The 20,357-nt window shown below is 38.6% G+C and overlaps 1 protein-coding gene across 2 annotated transcripts in view; it reads left to right on the forward strand.

Moving 5' to 3' along the window:
- The window catches only part of SYNE1 (spectrin repeat containing nuclear envelope protein 1), a 290,126-nt gene that overhangs the window by 234,375 nt on the left and 35,394 nt on the right, over positions 1-20,357 (forward strand). Inside the window, exons 115-128 of one of the 2 annotated variants that reach the window (XM_059841964.1) lie at positions 617-787; positions 1,394-1,527; positions 2,927-3,131; positions 4,366-4,548; positions 5,561-5,707; positions 6,746-6,900; positions 7,202-7,349; positions 11,082-11,176; positions 12,158-12,392; positions 13,107-13,301; positions 15,139-15,264; positions 16,015-16,170; positions 18,103-18,261; positions 18,735-18,901. In XM_059841964.1, the coding sequence (XP_059697947.1) occupies positions 617-787; positions 1,394-1,527; positions 2,927-3,131; positions 4,366-4,548; positions 5,561-5,707; positions 6,746-6,900; positions 7,202-7,349; positions 11,082-11,176; positions 12,158-12,392; positions 13,107-13,301; positions 15,139-15,264; positions 16,015-16,170; positions 18,103-18,261; positions 18,735-18,901 (2,276 nt within the window). Of the gene's footprint in view, positions 1-616; positions 788-1,393; positions 1,528-2,926; positions 3,132-4,365; positions 4,549-5,560; positions 5,708-6,745; positions 6,901-7,201; positions 7,350-11,081; positions 11,177-12,157; positions 12,393-13,106; positions 13,302-15,138; positions 15,265-16,014; positions 16,171-17,140; positions 17,272-18,102; positions 18,262-18,734; positions 18,902-20,357 lie in introns of those variants that run through there. The other variant, XM_059841963.1, reaches the window with a different exon arrangement.

Consider the following 20,357-nt stretch of genomic DNA (forward strand, 5'->3'; position numbering starts at 1 on the left):
ATGTCCCTCTTTCCATCTCTCTAGCTATCAATCCCCAAGTTTGTGTGTACACATACCATGGGTATAATATTTCTTGTTTCAACAAGGATTTTAGCCGTTGTAAGTGAAGCTTTTTAGATGCTTCCTGATATTTAGTGTAAAGGTACCAAATTATCTTCAAGTTGTTTTCGAGCCCACAGGTCTCACAGAATAAGGAAGAGATCAGCATTAATTTTCAGCATTCAAAGTTTGATTGACATCTGTCTGCCTTCTCAGAAGGAATGCAGTGTGTTAGTGCTAGCCTCTCTGCTGATTTCCATAGGCTGATTTCCCTGCCTTAAGGATATGGGTAGTTTCAAGAAATTTCTCTTGATCCTGCTTTGGACCAAAGTAAAATGAATTCTGACATCTTTGCAGTCCCTTCCATCCAACCTATATAAAATGAAATAGAACTTTATGCTGTTCCCAGTGTAAGCCCAGCTGATGGTTGTGCAAAATCTTCATTATCCAATAGGTTTAGATTAGGCATTTAGGACAAGAAGCGTGCGAGATCCAAAGGAAGAAAATGATTTAAACAAATCCCAAATAGCTTGAATGCTTTTAATTTACTTTTGTGTTTATTCCTCCTTCCTCCCAGGTTAGCCAGCTGAAGATATTGTTGCAATCCGTTCTTGATCAGTGGAGCATTTACAAAGTGGTGTATGAAGAACTGAACAGTTACCTGACAGAAGCCAGATACTCTTTGTCCCGTTTTTATCTTCTTACTGGTTCTCTGGATGCTGTGAAAGTCCAAGTTGATAAACTTCAGGTGAAAAGAGTTAATTTTCTCTGAAATTGCATGGATGCAGATAACTGCAGATAGCTGCAGATAACTGGCTTATAAAAAGTAGAAGACATACTGGTGCATTAAAATCACACGACATTAAGAGAACACACTATAAACCAGCCACTGAATGTTTCCTTTTGCAGAAAAATTAATTTGGCATAGTTGTTTTCTTTTTAGATTTTTGATGTTCTTTGTAATTTTGAGCCATACCATCAAATTGTTACAAGTTTTTAAATCATGCTAATGGCCATAAAAACTAAAATGTCTTGTGCTACTTCGTCAGGCTTCAGAGCTACCTGTGCATGTTGAGATGACATTTTTAACTCTCCACCAACCTTGCAGTAGATTGATGATCAAAGAATATAATGTTCCAGGAGCTGAGGCACTCACATGATCAAGTAATTTATCATTGTAAAAAAAAGCGTATTAGGGCATATTTATATTAAACAACTTGTTTATATGAAACACATGAAATGAAGTTTTTGTTCATAATCTAATGCAATTGTTGCATACTATTTTGAAATACTTCTACTTCATGAAATTTTATTAAGTCATGTTTTTGTTTTTTTCATTGTTATTCTACTTTAGAGCCTACAAGATGAATTGGAAAAACAAGAGAATAGTTTACAGAAATTTGGTTCTGTGACCAATGAGTTGTTGAAAGAATGTCACCCACCAGTGACTGAAACACTTACCAGCACTTTGAAAGAAGTGAATATGAGGTAGAAAATGTCTTTGTGTTAAACTTTAATTTCAGTAGCAAATCTGTATTTATCCATTATCCAGTTTTCAATTATCCATGTTTTTCTTATATTTTATTAAAGTTCCTGGGGTCACGGGGGGTTTATTGGGACAGGCAGGATTATTCCTTTTGCCAAGGAGTGAAGTAAAACTCTCATTTACTGGTCATAATCAATGAAATACCTTCTCTAGTGAACATTTGAGCGTGAATGTAATTTTACTTTGTGCTTGACTGCCAACCAAGATTCATAAAAACCGTGCTGGAAAATAATACTGCACTTGAAATTTGAGAACTTTATCTGAAAAATTTGTTTGCAGTGTTTCAATGGTTTGCATCAGCTTCCTCAAATTTTAGGTTGCTATTTCTAGTTGTGGGAAGGGCATCATAGACAGGAAGATCTAAGTCCCTCACCAGTACCTTGACAAACAGCTTCCCCAGCTTTGAATTTAGGCAAGAACTAGTAAAAGGGTTTACTCAAATACAGGAAGGGAGGATCCAGAAGAAAAAAGATAGTTTGGTGGAAAGCTGGGAATTTTTTTGAAAGCACAATCATGCGAAATATATTTTAACCTGTGTTCAATCCTGTCCTAGAAACTGGAAGTGGGAGGAAGGATTATTTAGATACCATAGAATCTAACAGCTTCAGTGATGGCTGGCAGAATTTTTGCTCCAAAACTTTGCTTGTCATCATACAGTAATAATTGAGAAATACTGTGATTTTCTTTGGTAAGGAAGCAATTAGGCAGTTTGGTAACTACAAGCACATTTGAGAAAGCATGTGTTCCTGGTTGCTATTAGAGAAAAAAATTCACTGGGAAATTTTTATAGGAAAGAATTCAAAGGGAGATTAGATATTTAACTGGATAATAGAAATGTAAAGATTTTTAATATGTCTGAGAGTATTTTACAAGTGAGTTACACCGAGCTTTATGACTAAATACCGCATCAGAGTTCGGGAGAAAATGGCAGGAGAGGAAATGGTGTCTTGTTTACAGCTGTTCTGGTCCTCTTAGGCCCTTACAGGAATCTGCTATCAGCAGTGCATGTGTGGTCATGGATGCTTTGTGATGTTGAGGCTACTAAGTGGAAATAGCAGGAGGTTCACTACAAAAAGTGTGCTGCAGCTCTGACCACCAGCATTGATAAACAGCATCCAAGATGTAGCACGCATCACACACATTGTGACAACTCAGAACAGCCTGTTTTGGTATTGAAACAAATTCCTTGGTTTGGTGTTATTTTCACCAAATGTCTGGATCTTGATTATTACCAGTTTCTTTAAAAGTCGGGAGACCGTGGGAAATAGCAGAGAGAAAGAGGGACACAGGTTGTTATTGTGGATTCCCAGGCTTGGGTCGCTCACGCAGTCTCCTCCCCAGGTGGAACAACCTCCTGCAGGAGGTTGCAGAGCGGCTGCGTGCCAGCAGGGCCCTGCTCCAGCTGTGGCAGAGGTACAAGGACTGCTACCAGCAGTGCTCTTCCACAGTCTGCCAGCGAGAAGAGCAGACCAATGAACTCCTGAAAACTGCAACCAGCAAAGACATCGCTGATGATGAAGTTACTTCTTGGATTCGGGACTGCAATGTATGTTCAGTTATGCTTTGCAGCTTTTCTCAGCTCTCTGAGCTAAAAAAAAAATCTCAAGAGTCTCTCCATTGCTAAACTCTGTAGTTGGTGTTTTGGAATCTTGTATACTGCATATTTCATTTTACTGATTCATTTTACTCCTCCTAGGCATAGGAGACTGCTGTATGTCTGCTACCCAAATGTCATGAGTGTCTCTAAATTTTGATCCCTCCATTAGTTGTTGTTTCAGAAGCTTGTATCTAAAGTCTTCTGTCTGGAGAAGGTGGATAAATTGCATCATTTGATTCAGTCTTAAGTTCCTGCTTAATGAAGGCATTCATACTTGGGAAAGTATCTCTACCAAGTCTTTGGAGTTCCTTATAATAGAAAGAAGCTCAAAATCCTTTGACTGTATTCCCACCAATCAAGACTGTACACATTTTCAGAAAGATGGAGATGTCTTTATTCTTCCTTATGGAAGGACATCATTCTCTCTGAAACCTTGAGATTCTTCCTTTTTCAAGATTATATCTCAAGGCAGCAGAATAATTTATCTCTTCTCTGTGCTTACATTTTGGTTCTTTTGAGCTTAAGTTAATGTTAAGTATTATTGACCCCAAAAAAATAAAATACTAATTGTCTCAATGTAAGCAAAACAATTGCAGTGAGAAAAAAAAACACAAGTTAGTGTTTAAAAAATAAACATGTTCATGATCTTTTGGAGCATTTTCTGCCAAGAGCAGGCACCTTGAACTGGCAATTCAAATTGTTTGGTTCAAATAATTTATTTCCTGGTGTCCCATTCTATAACAATTATGTTAGGTCACTTACAAAAGTCATTTTTTCTGTCCTCCTGGTAAATCATAGCAGGAGGAAAAGGGAGGCCTGCACCTGAATCAATTCACAGAAAAGGCTGCCACTGCTTAGGACCGTCATGTCAGTAAATTCAAAAGGTTTCTTTCAACAGCTATTGCCTCATCAACGACTCAAGCTTGCTCAAAGCTAGTTGAGCACTGTCTTTTTTCTGTTCCTATCTGTACAGGTTCTTGACATATCTTTTTTTTATTCTTCAAATCATACAGAATGTAACTGTAAGTTAAGAAAAGTTTGATATTGAAATGCAGTAGTAGTTTAAATTTTCCTTACAGTGCCTGAGTTCAGTCATTTCATTCTTCCTTTAAATCAAGAGATGATGATACCACCAGAGCATCAGCTTAACTATTCATGTCCTTATTTCAATGTGTTGCAACAGGATGTACTCACAGATCTGAAAACAGCACAGGAGTCTCTGGTTGTTCTTCAAGAGCTGGGGGAGGAGCTGAAAAGCCAGGTGGAGGCTTCAGCAGCAGCAGCCATACAGTCTGATCATCTCTCTCTGAACCAGAACCTGTCAGCCCTGGAACAGGCTCTCCGCAAGCAGCAGGCTGCCCTTCAGGTATGCAGACAGTGTTTACAGTCCTCAGATGTGATCATCCTGTGGTTCCTCAAATGGGACCACCCTGAAAACACGTAAATTAGCTACATCTACCTGGGAAAAGAGGGTACTGTTACCTGTCACACAGCTTTTCCTGGACTGCCATGGAAGCCAAAGCTGAGAGTGGAAAATAGGCTCAAGTCCAGCAAAGAGATCTTGTAAGAAGGTCCAAATTCTGGGATAAGGATAGCAAACCTCATGCAGGAAAGCATCTGTCTGGAATGCCAAGGTGGCCATGTTTTCAGCACACAGCAGTTGTGCTAACAGCTGCATCCACAGCTCCTGCTCCCCTGAAGACAGCCACTCTTCCCACCTATTTCTTCAACAGTAAAAGAAACGAGAGATTCTGAATATTGTATAGAACTGATTTTTGGCCATTCCTATTAATGTCAGTGACCAGACTGATGCCTACCATTTGTGTCAAAGTCTGTTTAGTAGATGCTGCCAAATTGCTTGTGTCACCAGGGTCTAAAGAGGAAAAAAGGAGTGGAAAAATGTACTCCATAGGAAACTATTTGGATAAAAAAGCCACAAAGGTAGCAGCTTCTGTTTGAGAGAAAAGAGGGTTTACTCAAGAAATCTAGCAGTGTCTGGGGTGTTTTTATAGTATCACTGTACTGTGAGGAGGCAAAACACAAAAAACGTTTTTAATTTAAAATTGCAATAAGAGTTGCTAGTTCTCTCTGCTGGCAATAGATTAAACAGAGGAGTTTCTTTCATAAAAGAAAGCTAGAAAATATTATCCATTTCAAGGTAAGGAGACATTTTGCTGAAATGTTTCCTTTGCTATGATCAAAAATCCTCTTCTAACCTAAAAGAAATCCGACTGCAGTCTGCAAGCAAAGCCACAGTTACAATTGCTCCTAGCCAACTCAACTGTTTGCAAATCTATAATGAGATAAATAGGTTTGTAATGTCAATAAGGAGGCTGTGAAGCTGAAGCTATTAAACTGTGGATCCTTTCGTATTCTAGGCTGGAGTCCTGGACTATCAAACCTTTGCCAAGAACCTGGAAGTCCTTGAGACCTGGATAACAGAAGCAGAAGAAACATTGAAAGAACAAGATCCCAGTCACTCATCTGATGTCTCAGCAATACAGAGTAGAATGGAGCAACTCAAGGTGATTAATAAACAAAGGGAGTGCTGGGGTTTTTCTGCTGTTGGCCTGGTTATTTGTAGTGCACAGATATCATATGTGCATTCTATAGGTGGTAAAGGGCTATCACTCATGAAAGGTGTAAGACTGAGAAATCCAAGTTTGACAGCAGTCAGGGAATGATTGTCACATTGTCCCGTAGTAAAGATGAAAAGGGCAGTCAAACTGTTCAGAATAAAATTAATAACATATCAAAATGGGCATGGAAACTATCAGGTTTTGAATACTTCCTTCATCTTGTTTTCTCTCAACTTTTTTTGAATTTATTCAATTCCTGTCTCATTGTTATCTCCTTTAGGTATGAAGTACTTTATACATTTGGGTAACTTGATACATTGAAGAATCATTTATAGTGTGAACTGTGATCTCCATTTAAGATCTTGCACACTTTTCTTTTTGTGGATCTTCTTTTTTCCCTCTCCTTTTTTCAGAGGCCATGACAGGAAGTTGTTGAACTCTGCCATCTGGGCTGTTTTTGTCATTGTAATCTTCCATTATTTTTCTATCAAGATTCACTAAAGACAGAATTCCACTTTGTACCTGCTAAAAAGCAGAGCATTTTCCTTGTGGAGTGAATTGAGTATTTCTGTGCTGCAAAACAAAAACCTAAAAATAAAAAGTTGAATAATTTCAGTGGGAATTTACCACCTTACAATTCAGGCTAAGAAACAAGGAAAAAGTCACTTTTTTTGACAGTATAACTGTACAGCTTTGAACACCAGCCTGCTTCTTCAGCTCTGAGCTGTAAATCATCAGTTCAGCAAAACACTTCAGTGCAATTTGAGTATACTTCTCTGCACACTTTTAAACACAAACACAAGTATTCTGATCTGGGACCAGAAGATGGATACTGGATAATTTTTTCCCTGGCATAGAGATTGCTTACCACACGGTGGCAACCAAGGCCGTTCTAAATCTAAATAAGTGCTACTTCATAATTTCCAAGTCAATAATAATGAAATTCCTGAACTTCCCAGTTATCACTTTTATTGTTTGTTGCAGAGTCAAATGCTGAAGTTCAGCAGCATGACCCCTGATTTGGACCGTCTCAATGAGCTGGGTTACAGACTTCCTCTGAATGACAAGGAAATCAAAAGGATGCAGAACCTGAACAGACATTGGTCTCTGATCTCATCTCAGACTACAGAGAGATTCAGGTGGGGATAAATAAGGATTGTTCTACAGTTTTCTATAAGTTAGAAAGTATACCTTTTGCAGAATATGGAAATGTTTCAGGTATTTTATTGACCAGAGTTCCTTTTCTTTGGTGTACTTATAAATAGAGAGCAAAGCCATTGAGCTGAGATGCTCATTTTGCCACAAATTAACAGGATTTGAAATGAGCAGAACTGCTACTTTTCTAAGTGTTCACTAAATAAATTAAATGAGGTAGTTAAGGGGGAAAGGTGTTACCCTGATTTGGAATTACCTGAATCCATCTCTCTCTCTTTCTTTCAGTAAGTTGCAGTCTTTCTTGCTGCAGCAGCAGACCTTCTTGGAGAAGTGTGGGACTTGGATGGATTTATTAGTTCAGACTGAGCAGAAGTTGGCAGTTGAGGTTTCAGGAAACTACCAAAGGCTTTTGGAGCAACAGAGGGAACACGAGGCAAGTAATCATGTGTATTTATACATCGCTAGTACACATACTATTTATACATAGATGGAATGCACATTCTTTTTTTGAAGGATTTAGTAGCATGCCTTGAATTGTATTTGTGTGCACCATATGAGGAAAGCTTAAAAACAGAAGCATGCAAATATGTCAGTAATAGCCAGCGTGGAGGAGGACTCGAGTGTCTGTGTAATGCACCATTGTGCCTGTGAGTGCGTGTCCCCTGCATTTAGTCTACTTCTACAAGCTTTCGTTTGTACCAAGGAAACCAAAGCTCCTTTAAAAACCTAACAATTCTCATGTTGCTTGGCTCTTTGCCTTCACTCATAACTGGAGAAAATCTCTGTTCTGAATTTTTTTTATTTTTTACTAACTTATCAATGCATATAGCATTTCAAAAGCACGTTAAAGGAAGATTTTTCAGTCAAGTACTGAGTTATACAGTTCACCATGGGACCTCCATTTGATAACATTTCTTTGGAGAGCAAATTGATTTGGTCTTTGCTACATGCTAGAGTCATTTGTCTGTAACAAATCAGGAACTAGCACAGCTTTTGCTGCAGGGAAAAACGGATTCAGAGTTTTTACTAGTACTAGATTCAGAGTTTATGATTCTTTTGTGAAGTCAAGTGGTGCACATTTTTTCTCCACCCATATTGTTACTGCCAAGATTCCTGTTAAAGATCAAGTAAAAGAAGTCAATTTTCATACCAGAGCTCCCATGTGGCCTCAGTAGTTTCAGTTCCCACAACTTTTTCAGCTGACCTTCCCCTAGACTCAGGCTGGATTACAGGAAGAGTTATGTCCTTCCCCCTCTCCTGCCTTATATCTCATAGCATAGTGTTTGAATGAGTGTCTGATAGCAAAAAGTAGATCACAACCATTTTTAGCATATGTTTGCCTTAGCATCTAGCTGCCTTTGCTTTCACAAGTGTCATCCATTTAAGTTCCTTTCATTGCTGCCAGCATTAACTGGACAGTCTCTGTAAGTTTAAACATCCCAGGCCTTTGAGATTTGAATGTCCAGAAATCATTTCTAAGTGGATAATTTCCTACTTTTGTTGTGTCCAGTCATAGCTATAATTATCTGAAAGGAGTTAGGACAATCTTCTTGCATTCATTTGTCTTGAGATCTTAGCTTAATTCTTTCCTGAAACTTTGATCTGCGCAGATGAACATTTCTTGGGCATTCTACTTAAGCCCTTTTTTTGCAACTGTAAAGTCATCTCAGAATTAAGATGATTTGTATCTGTTTTTATAAGTGCTGCAGTTTATCCTTAAAAAGTAACCTGCTTTTATTTTTTTTAAACCTTATTTTTGGCATTTTTTGTAAGCAATATATATTCATTACAAAATGTCCTTTTCAGTGCTTCCTGATAATCACTAAGAATTTTCTTTTCACTACTTGTGGCAGAAAGGGTCCAATATCAACTTCTTGAGATGCATTTTCACATTGTTTTGCTTCGTATTTTTGAAAATAATGAGAAAATATTCTGTTTCCACCTGAATTCCTAGAATAGGTATTGAAATGCTTCCAGCTCTATTATTGCCTTTCCAGTGACTCATAACTTTTGCTGGTTTTTACCCAAAGAAGACCCCAACCACCTCAGTGGCCTTATTTAGAAATATCTTCCTGGTGGAGCTCACAAGGTGGAGGTGATGGCTTTTTCAGACATCATGTGCTAGCACTGACAGCTGCATCAGTCTGCCAGGACAATCTTGTAATCACTCTTGCACGGTTCTCCAGTACATGGAACAGTGCTTGGGACTCCCATGTGCTGGGAGTGCACTGAGACAAGCACTTGAGAAAGTGCTGGCAGGGGAAGGGGAAGGAAGTTCCTTGCCAACTCAGTTACCAAATTTTTCCCCAGTGTTCTGGTGTTGTGCATTTCAACACTTGCCCTCCTTTCCTCCTCGTCTGAGCTCCTGTTTCTGTGATTCATGGTGATCTACATATGAGAATAAATTTGGGTGACAAATCTAGGTAACAGAGTAACAGGCAACAGAGTATTCCTCTCATGTACAGAGTGTAAATATGGAAAGGAGGTGGATGGTGACCGAAATATCTCTACTTTTGTGTAGGGCTTGAGTACATCCACTCTAAGCAGAGTTCTCATGCTTGAAAAGTTTTTATTTCATCTGTCCTCCTAAAAAAGTATTAAAATTTTCTCTTTTAAAGGAATTGGTTTTGCTGGTTTTTAGTTTTGTTTTCAGATTTTTGGGGGTGTGGAGGGAGGGGATGGTGGGAAAGGTTGGGGTTTTTGGGTGGGGGACTTGTTTAAGCAATTGCAGCAGTTGTGCTCTGTTTAGTCTCGATCTGTCAACAATGCTGGCAGATGCTGTTACCTCCTGTGCTTTGTATCCCCTAACTTGACAAAAATAGATGTGACAGAAAGTAAAATTCTTGCCTTTTTGCCCAGCTTTCTGAAATTCTCAGTGCCACGCTATTGTGGCTTCATTCATGAGATAATAATAACATTCAGTTTCCCTCTTATTCAGGTTCAGTCAGTGATAAGTGCCAAGGCTTTCAAAGAACAGTCTCAAATATTTCTGTAAAGAAATCAGACAACATTATTTCTTTCTATGAGAAAATGTATGACCTGAGTAGCACCTCAGAATTAACTCAGTGATTCGGAGAGGCAAAATCTCATTTTGAAAAATTACTGCATCATCTAGAAGACCTAAACTACATGAAATGTGCTTGAGGGATTTAAATGTGCAGGTGCCAGTGGGTGTTCAGCTGGCAGGTGCAGATGCGGGGATTGGTACAATCACAATTTGAGCTGGTGGGATGCCATATAAGAGGAGTGGAGAATAGTGGCTCTTTGTTCAAGCAAGGGTGAACTTCTATCAACTGCAAATACCATCACTAACTAAAGGAAAAAAAACCTCAAGCTTCATAGCAGTATAACTTTTCTTTGAAACTCTCTGAAAACCTTTAGAACATGGAGTCAGTCCAATGATGCCTGTGTGTACCTTCATTAACATAAAAATATTCCTGAAGAATCTTACATAGAGACATGGTCCATTACTAAAAGGAAGGATGTTTTTAAAAATAAATTTAGGTAGTATATACACTTGAGTTATGCTTGCTTAAGTAGTAATTAGGAAATTTTTTTGTCCTAAGTAACATTTAAGTAATAAGAGGGTTTTAAAAGTATTGTGAAAGTTTATTATGCTGTTATTGTTTGTGAGGAAAATTGGAAAATAAATATGAAAACTTGGAAGAATTGGGAAATTGATTTCTAGCTCCTATACATAGCTGTCTGTTTCTTTTAAGGCTCTGTTGGCAATGTAAAAGTGTATTAAAAGTTTATATAACACTATCACACATGGTGTGTATTACAAAGAAAAAGATTATAAAATTCTTAAACATGTGAAAAAATAAAAAGTGCCCTTTCTGTCCAAACAAAAAATACCCTATCTGGATTTTGGTGCAGATTGTAGTGTCATTCATACAGCTGTGCTCAGAAATATAAAACCTATCTTCTGTTGATATAATTTAGCTTTATGATATTGGTCTTGAGGAACTAATAATGATTATTAGGAGCAGCAAGTAAATCTAAAGTGAGAGTTTTCAATATGTTTCTATTGAGGTTGGGAAAAAACTCCCATTGAATTAATCTGAAATGTGATTAAATACATGAAAATTCATTTTTATTAGTGCATACAGACAGAATTAAAAAGTAAGATCTTTTTTTAACCTCCTTGTCTCCTGTACAACAGCTATTCCAGGCAGAGATGTTCAGCCGCCAGCAGATTTTGCATTCAATTATCTCTGATGGGCAGCACCTCCTAGAACAAGGACAGGTGGATGACAGGTAGACATTGCTGTATTGTTGCTGCTGCTGGTTATGTGAAGTTATACTTGACTAGTGGGAGACTTCCAAACAGAGAAGGTAGCAGATGGCAGTGTTCAGATCCTGCTCTTCTGAAGTGGAAGTTACTGTTGCTGTGGTTAAGCTGTTAATTAGCCACATCTTAAGCCATTGTTCTTTAGAATGCTATGGGGCATGTGAATGCATTGCAGAATACAACAACCTTCTGGGGCTGCTTCTCTGACAAAGATTTGTCTTGGAATATCAAGCATGTTACATATATATCTATTCTGAGGTATTTTCAAAACGTCATTTTCACCAAAGGAGCCTGCAGTGACACTACATTTGATTTATGCCACCTGGAGATTTGCCTCCACCAGAAGGATTCCCTACTGCCATTTAAGAACACTGCAGCTTTAATGTGATGGAATAGGAATTCATTGCTGCCTAGGATTTAATTTCAAATGCTTGTGATGAAATGAATGAAAATCAGTGGAGCACCAGTGGCTTTACACTTGTGCATATGCATTGACTTTGCTAAGGTTATCATGGTACAAAGATGAACTGGTTTTTGGAATGTGAGAATTTTATTAATACTGTGCGTATCTTATGCCTGCTTTGAACTCAGTAGTAAATCTGGGGGTGAATTGTGAAATCTCTATGATTTACTATGAATTTGGCTAATCCAAACTAGGCAAAACCTATGGGTTTTCTTTGTGTATTTCTGGGAAGAAGGTAGAAGAGTTGTGTGCATTAAGGGTTTGGGGGTTTTAAAGTGTCAATAGTTGGATCCCTTTAACTCTCCCAGTACATGAAATGTGAAGTTCTTGTGTCAGCCTTCACAAGACTTCAGTGCTTTTCTCTTAGTGTTTTGCAGTTGGCTGACAGATGCCTTCCTTTTCACTTCAATGTATTTCATTAAGCAAACATATCCAAGTATGAAGGTTACTTTGTCTTTTTTCATTATTTTTCTATTTGTAATAGGGATGAATTTAATCTGAACCTGACTCTTCTGAGTAATCAGTGGCAAGGAGTAATTCGCCGAGCCCAGCAGATGAGGGGGATCATTGACAGCCGGATTCACCAGTGGCAGCGCTACAGGGAGATGGCGGAGAAGCTGCGCAAGTGGCTGCTGGAGATGTCCTGCCAGCCAGCAACCGAGCTGGGCAGTGCTCCTGTCCCACTGCAGCAAGCAAGAGTGCTGCTGGATGAAGTGCAGGTGTGTGCAGTGTGGTTGAAGAAAAAGGAAAAAAAAAAACCTGCCTTTTTTACAGTCTTCAGCATTTAAAATGTCTTTAAAATGTCTTAGATTCAGCCTGTCTGCTCTGCCAGTTCTTTTCTGGAACTGGCATAACATCAGAGGCGTGATGGAAGCAAAGGTGGAGTTCATAAAGAGCATGAAAGAGAGAACGTAGTGGGCCCTCACTCTCCAGCTGCACTTGCTTCTGGTTTTGCTTTCAGCCAGTGTCACACTGAAATGGTCTTGAAAATATAGTGATGACCTGCTTGTGGAATGTATACTAGATAACAAGGATTCCTTGAGTGTCCGTCGTCATGAGAGGTTAACAGTATCTAGTAAGCAGCTTGATGTCTTCAAGCTTTTTGGATAGAAGATGGATATAATAATAATAATAAACCTTATAAGCATAGCAGGCTCTAGAGGAGATCTTTCTCTTTAAGAGCAGTTGAGATACTGACATTAATGGGGAGAAAGAAGTCTTTCATGTCTTCATCTCCTTGGAGAAATTTTCTAAAGGTTTGCTGCAGTAAATGATTGGGAAAATGTTAGGGTAAAGTGTTTGGGCCATAGTTCATGCTTAAGACAGGATATGCTAGCAACTAAAATATGGGGGAGAGTGAATTACTGAATTGTGATTAAGTGCTAATTGTAATTAAAAGGACAAAGCTGACAGAAAACTATTGATATTTTCAGCTCAAAGAGAAAGTTCTCCTAAGGCAGCAAGGGAGTTACATCCTCACTGTGGAGGCTGGGAAGCAGCTGCTGCTCTCTTCTGACAGTGGAGCTGAGGCAGTCCTGCAGGCAGAGCTTACTGAAATCCAGGAGCGCTGGAAGATAGTTAGCACTCAGCTGGAGCAACAAAAGAAACAGCTTGCTTTGCTGCTAAAAGTAAGTGTGCAATTCCTTCTGTACTTCAGCAAGTTTGTGGTTTCTCACTGTGAGCTCTGGTGGAGGAATGCTGTCTCAATGGGCCAACACAAATACAGGAACTGCATTTACAGTACATGAACTAACAATTTCCCTTCACCACCTCTGAGACTGGGAGTGGTAATACTTCCTAACAGGCTTGCATGTCAGTGGATATATTGTAATTGATATTTCCAGAATACTGCCAATAAAGTATATCCATACCACTCCTGTTTTCAAAATAGAGCAAAAAGTTATTTTATTTTGCACAAATTTTGTTCAGTTTTTGCACAGATTTGTGTTGGGTTTGAGTGGCAAATTTTTTTTAGATGGAAGCCGCAGGGATGACTTTTGTGAGCATCCATAAGCTTCCCCTGTGTCTTATGGAGCCAGTGCCAGCTGAGTCCAAGATGGACCCACTTCTGGCCAAGGCTGAGCCCAACAGCGATGGTGGTAGTGCCTCTGGGATAAGTTAAGATGATGGAAAAAGAAAAAATTACTGTGCATGAGCAATTGCATCCAGGGAGAGGAATGAGACAGTGTGACAACAGCAGCTTTGCAGACACCAAGGTCAGTGAAGGAGGGGGAGGAGGTGCTCCAGGAGCCAGAGCAGAGATTGCCCTGCAGCTCATGGTAGAGACATGGAGCTCTACAGTGGAGCAGAAATCCACCTGCAACCCATGGAGGTCTGTAGGGAAGCTGAGATCCACCTGCAGCCCATGGAGGACCCACACCAGAGCAGGTGGATGCCCAAAGGAATCTGTGACCCCATGGAGAGCTCACACTTGGGCTGTTTTGCTGGCTCTGACTCTGTACCAGACCACTGTTGGAGCCTGTTCCTGAGGGTTTGGAGAAATCCATGGAAGGGACTCTCTCCAGAGTAGTTTGTGAAGAGCTGCAGCCCATAGGAAGAGCTCATGGAAATGTTTGTGGGGGATTCTCTTCCATGGGAGGAACCCCATGCTGGAGCAGGGGAAGAGCTTTAAGAACGTCGCAGCTATTTTCACGCAAGGTCATATTATTTGATATGGCTAATTCTTCATTAAGATAGTCATGAAATACTGGCATAGACTGGGAAAAAAAGGAAGGAGAGAAATACAAAGGCAGTGGTAGGAGGAGAAATTCTCGAAACAGAAGACTTAGTTTCAATACAAGTTTCAATACAGGTTCTGTGTTTTCTGGTATCACACAACTGGTATTCTTTGGGGGCTTATTAGGGATCTTTTTGTCTTAATAGAAGGCTTTAACAAGCAGCAGGTGAGGCAGGTAAAACCATACTGCTACTTCATCGGGTTTGTTTGCATTGAACACATTAAAAATTTTGTAAAGTGTACAAACACTAAAGCAGGGTGTAGCTGCTAGAATCTTGATTTAAAGAAGATACTGATACTGAAGATGCTGATTTAAAGAAGGTACTTCAATCTGCACTGAATTTGCAGTTTCCCCAACAACTTCTTTCTTTTTTTTCATAGAGATTAATGCACCTGAATGAAGCTCTTGTAAAAAGAGTAATGGTGTGATTAATACAGGCATTCAAGAAAGGAAGTGAAAAATTAATTTTGTCAGGGAGAGACTACTGAAAGGATGGAGTTGAATATATAGATGAAATTTTAATAACAGAAGACCTTGTGTATTTCTACTAACAGAGACCTACACACAAAAAACTGTACACATTTCTACACATCACTCAAATTCTGAGACTTTGTATTATTTAGAAGGAGTTTTCAGGGCATGTTATTTTTAGGCAAATCAACTGACATAAATATAACACTGATAAGTCTAATATAACACAGAAGTCTAATAAACATTCTGCTTTCAGGACTGGGAAAAATGTGAAAAGGGCATAGGAGACTCCCTGGAGAAGCTAAGGTCATTCAAGAAAAAGCTTTCTCAGCCATTGCCAGATCACCATGATGAGTTGCATGCAGAGCAGATTCGTTGCAAGGTAAAGCACTTCTCTGTTAATTGTCTCATCTTTGTTTGCCTTTGTGCAGTAACTTCTGTTGTTAACTGGGTTCACATTACTGATGGTGCAAACCAGTCAGCCATCCCTGTGACAAGAAACTGTCCACGTAACATATGGACACCATAATACCAGAGTGATCTCACCCTACTGCAAGTCTGCCAGAGTAAATATGGATCTGATCAAAGTGATAGCAGGATGGGGTCTGAAAAATACTGTAGAAGGGCTTTATATTGGTGTGTTTTTATGACAGAAATTCTAAACTCAAATTTAACTCACAGTATCTAAACTTCTGGTTTAATGATTTTTGTTTGAAGTGAAGTGACTATGGGGGATTTTAGACAACACGTTTATTCTATATTATTTGCATTTTGGAAGTGGGTTACAAACTTAAAAATATTTTCAGTACAGTGAAGTCCAAACCAGTACTTGAACTTCCCAGTTACCTTTAAACTTTAAAGAGTTGAGTAGTATCTTAGTTTGCAACTTCTTTTTACGAGGCTGATGTTTTATTCTCTACTGGGGAGTTAATACCATCATAACTCCAAAAATATTGGTACATTTGGGGTTGATGGTTTTCTTTTCTTTGAGATGATGCTGAAACAGTCTGTTTGTCCTGGTGGATCTGCTCAGATGTGACTTAAATCAGTGGGTAATACTACTGGTTTGTTTAATCAACATACTCACGTTTTTATTTGTTAGCAAACTTTTCCGTTGTGTTTTTCTATTAAGGAGCTAGAGAATGCTGTTGAAGGCTGGACAGATGACCTTGCACACCTCTCCTTGCTGAAGGAGACCCTGTCTGTATATATCAGCGCAGACGATATCTCAATCCTGAGTGAGCGAATAGAGCTCCTGCACAGGCAGTGGGAAGAGCTGTGCCACCAGGCAAGTACAGCACTGAGCACTGATGGGAGCAGTATGCAGGCTACAAAAGTGTTGGGGGAGAAATTGAATCCAAGTGGCAGGCTTTTAGAAAAATACATGTAGACAAACCTATATTCAAAAGTGAATTCTTTCAGAGTCAGGGGAAACATCCATAGAAATATTCCTTTCTTTACTGCTAGTGCTTCTAGATCTCTTGAACTTTGTCATGTCTGTGAGGTTACATTTAAACAGCCTTGAAAAATCAACCAAAGGTTCATGCTGTGACCTGTGGGACTTAGGATGGCTGGCTGGGAAAAAACACAGCAATAATACAGTTACACTTTGCTTTGGTGGAAGACCTGTGCTGAGAAAGGTTGTCCTCTCCCCACTCAACATTGCCCTATTGTACCTTCAGTTCTGCTGATACCTTCTCCTACTTCAGGCCTCAGTGTCTGCATTTCTTTCAGTCTGACGGTGACTTGCTTGCCTGCAAAATGAAGCTGAGGAGTACTGTTTAATTTTTTCAGGTGCATCATGCTATTGGTCTGCTTTTGGCCCCACATTTACACTCCAGGTAGTGGTGTCTTCCTTACCCAGCTTTTCAGATTATCCTGATGTTGTTTCTGTGGTTCAGTAGAGATTGCAGTCCAGATATGCTGGGACTAATTTGAAATAGTTACCTTATGTAAAGTACCTGTGAAAGCTTCAAAAACAGCCTCATAGTAGGAAAAATGCTTCACAGTTACCAGCACAGAAGAACTTGTTATGAGTTAGTTGATTTGAACGAGCAAGTGTAGTTACATCTAAATTATGATTCAGTCACTGCTTCTATGTTTATGGTAAAAGAAGGAGGCAAGTAAAGAAGTTTTATCTTAGTTTTGAGCATGCTGAGTGTTTCAGGATGTAACCTAGTACAACCCTTCGCTCATCTGCTGCTTATTTCCGGAAAGCTGTCATCAAGTTTGGAACCACAAAAAGGAAATGCAAGATCACGTGTATGCCCCTGTTCAAGCTAATGCAGTAGTTAAAAAGCACGTCACTTTAATTTGGGAAAGAGCTTCATCTTTTCAGCAGAATTTACGATACAAAGTTAGAAATAACCCAGATCACAGTGGGGAGGAAGTAAGTAGTTGTACCAATGTCTGAAGCTGGAGCGATGGTTTTGCTGCTTAGCGTGTTCTGGTATTTTGATTTCAGTGTCCATCTTGGTCTGCCACTGCAGATGGTACCACAGTTACTGCTATTTCTTAAACACAGCAATGTTTTACTTCCTTCTGTGTTAACTGCAGCATTTGCTTGTTTGATGTGTCATGCCTAATCTTTCCTGTCAGAGCACACCTCAGTGCTTTGGAATCTCTCAAGGTGTCATGCCTATACACAAGAAATAGTCATCTATGATATTAGTGTATTGAGACTCAAGTAAAAAATTACTTTTGCAAAATACACTGTATCTTGGATTTAGCTTTGTATTCATGTGCTCATGCACAAATGACTTTTTGACTTTGGCCTGTACTATATTTGTATCCATTTCTTTTGTTTTATGCTTTGGTGAAGCATTTTTTCTTTTTAATTAAATCACTGAGACTAAAATATTTCATAAAATTTTATAAGTGAGCAAGAATTGTAAGAAAATACAATTTTTATCATCTAATGAAAACGTTGGGTTAGAGACATTATGAAACAAGATATTGACAGACTACTGAGCTTAACGCTTGGGTGCCTGTCTCTGTGCATAGGATGTAGCTAACAGGAAATCTGAGATCAGCGCTTACCCCTGAACTTACAGGCAGTCAGAAATTTTTGCTGTACACTCCAGTTTGTTTCAATGGCAAGTAAGTGGCTGCAACCCTTTTTCAAGGCTAGAGGAATTCTCATTGAGGCACCAAGTGGTTTAAGCATGTCTTAAATGCGTTTGCTATTTTAGTTTCATTTGCTCTTTGCAAATGGTTTCAGGTCTCCTTGCGTCGACAACAAGTTAGTGAGAGACTGAATGAGTGGGCTGTCTTCAGTGAGAAGAATAAGGAGCTCTGTGAGTGGCTGACGCAAATGGAAAGTAAGGTGTCTCAAAATGGTGACATCCTCATAGAAGAAATGATTGAGAAACTTAAAAAGGTATAGTGTACGCTTATATACTCTTCTTTAACTGTTTAATTGTTTTTTAATTAGCTGAAATTAAGATTTTACCTTACCCCGATGTGTTCTGGTGCTTGTGTTCTCTCACCATGCAGCATTTTCCTGTCTTTGTTGAGATAGGACCTCCCAGAGTAACAGAAAATTAAGTGAATGCAAAGTCAGAGACATTTGAATGCTTTGCTAAGTGTCCAATCAGTATTGCATGTAATGAGTTAAACTATAGCACATTTATAGAAGGCATTGTGTTTTGGGTTGTGTTGGGTAGGTTTTTTTCATTCTTCTGGTAGTTGTTTTTTGTTTACCCATCAAATATATAAGAGGTTGTCACTCCACTGTACCAATCAACTGAAAAAACAACATTCACTTGTATTTTTGCACCATTCCTTTTGTAGAGTAGAGCAGTGTATATTTAGAATAAGTACCTTGTCTTCTGATTGCTCTTTACTCTCTAGGATTATCAAGAGGAAATTGCTGTAGCCCAGAAGAACAAAATCCAGCTTCAGCAAATGGGAGAGAGACTTGCTAAAGCCAGCCATGAGAGTAAGGCATCAGAGATTGAGTACAAACTTGGCAAAATCAATGACAGGTGGCAGCATCTTCTAGATCTTATTGCAGCCAGGTAAGACAGTTGCTTTGTTTCTAAGTTTTAAGTGGGATAGATTAATTTGCTAGACATCATGCATTTAAAATCCTTTGTTGTCTGCCTTTTTATCATAAATTCTGAAATAAATTTATTCTTAACCATCAACATATTTCTGTGAAAATTACTTTGCTGTTTTACTTTATGGTACAGGACAACATTTCTTCAAGAAGAGTAATTTAAAAGCTTCATTATAATAATGTGGTGATGGTAGTAGGTTAACAGTTGGACTTGATCTTAAAGCTCTTTTCCAAACTTAACAGTTCTATGTTTCTACAATATAGGATCAGTTGCAATCAGATTTAGTGAGCCTTGCTCTAGTACCACCTTACCTTACATGGTGCTTAAAACTGGATGCAAATGTAGCTTTTCTAAAAATTTCTTGGCAGCAGAATCAAAACAGTTCCTTTGTAGTTTTGTATTTCAAGAAGAGCAGGTCTAAAACTAAGTCTTAAGTTTTCCTGCCAGATCATTTTTTTCATTGATGGAGAAGAGTAACTGCAGGTAGGTGTATGCACCCTTGGCTTAAAGACTCTTTTTTATTCAAGGTGAAAAGTATAACAATAATTTTCAGAACTTAAAAAAATACAGGATTGTTGTTTGATAAGTAAAGAAAATTATTTATTTGTTTTGACACTTTCTGTTTAGCTGTGCTACAGTCTTCCTTCCATTACCAACAATAATTTTCTCAAAATTTTGCACTTCATGAATTGCATAAATAGCTCATATACTTTGTAATTCACATTTCTTTGATGTAAAGACATATGCATTAGTAATATTTCAGTCCTGTTAGCAGCAAAAGGACTGAAATATTACTAATGCATATGTCCTTGCTTATTTTCATTATCTTTTTTGTCTCTTCTTTTTTCCTGTAGTTTTAGTGCATTCTTGCTCTGAAATCTGTTGGCATGGGAGCAGTAAATTTAATGTAAGCAGAAGCATTCCAGTGGCTCCAGCTCCTTTAATAGTAGTTCATTTTAAAGTAATGAACACCATATATTTCTTACAGAAGGATTAAGTCAGGAAGTTGCATTATCATCGAGGAGCCTGCTTGGTTTCAGTGGGGATACATCACCAATTATTGAACTTAAAGTATATTTGATATATTTTTATGTTGTTCTTTTGAAATGCTTACTCAGACAAATGCTCAAATACCTTCAGGAAGTTTCTAGCAAAAAGGGATTGCAGTCAGAATCCACAGAACACATCTTAAAATTACCTGTCTTGTCTATTCAGTATTACAGATTAATCCCCACTACAGGGAGTGGTGAGAATTTAGGATTTTCTGTCATTCTCAAGTGGGAAGACATAAGATGCAATATTACACGCTTAAACCCTCTCATTCTGTTATGAAGTGTCAAGTCCTAGTTCTAAACTAGTGGATGTAAAGTATTATTTACTTTTATTTCCAGATCATTTCAATTTGGCCTTCTCA

This window comes from Haemorhous mexicanus, chromosome 3, assembly GCF_027477595.1.
Source record: "Haemorhous mexicanus isolate bHaeMex1 chromosome 3, bHaeMex1.pri, whole genome shotgun sequence".
Lineage (NCBI taxonomy): Eukaryota > Metazoa > Chordata > Aves > Passeriformes > Fringillidae > Haemorhous > Haemorhous mexicanus.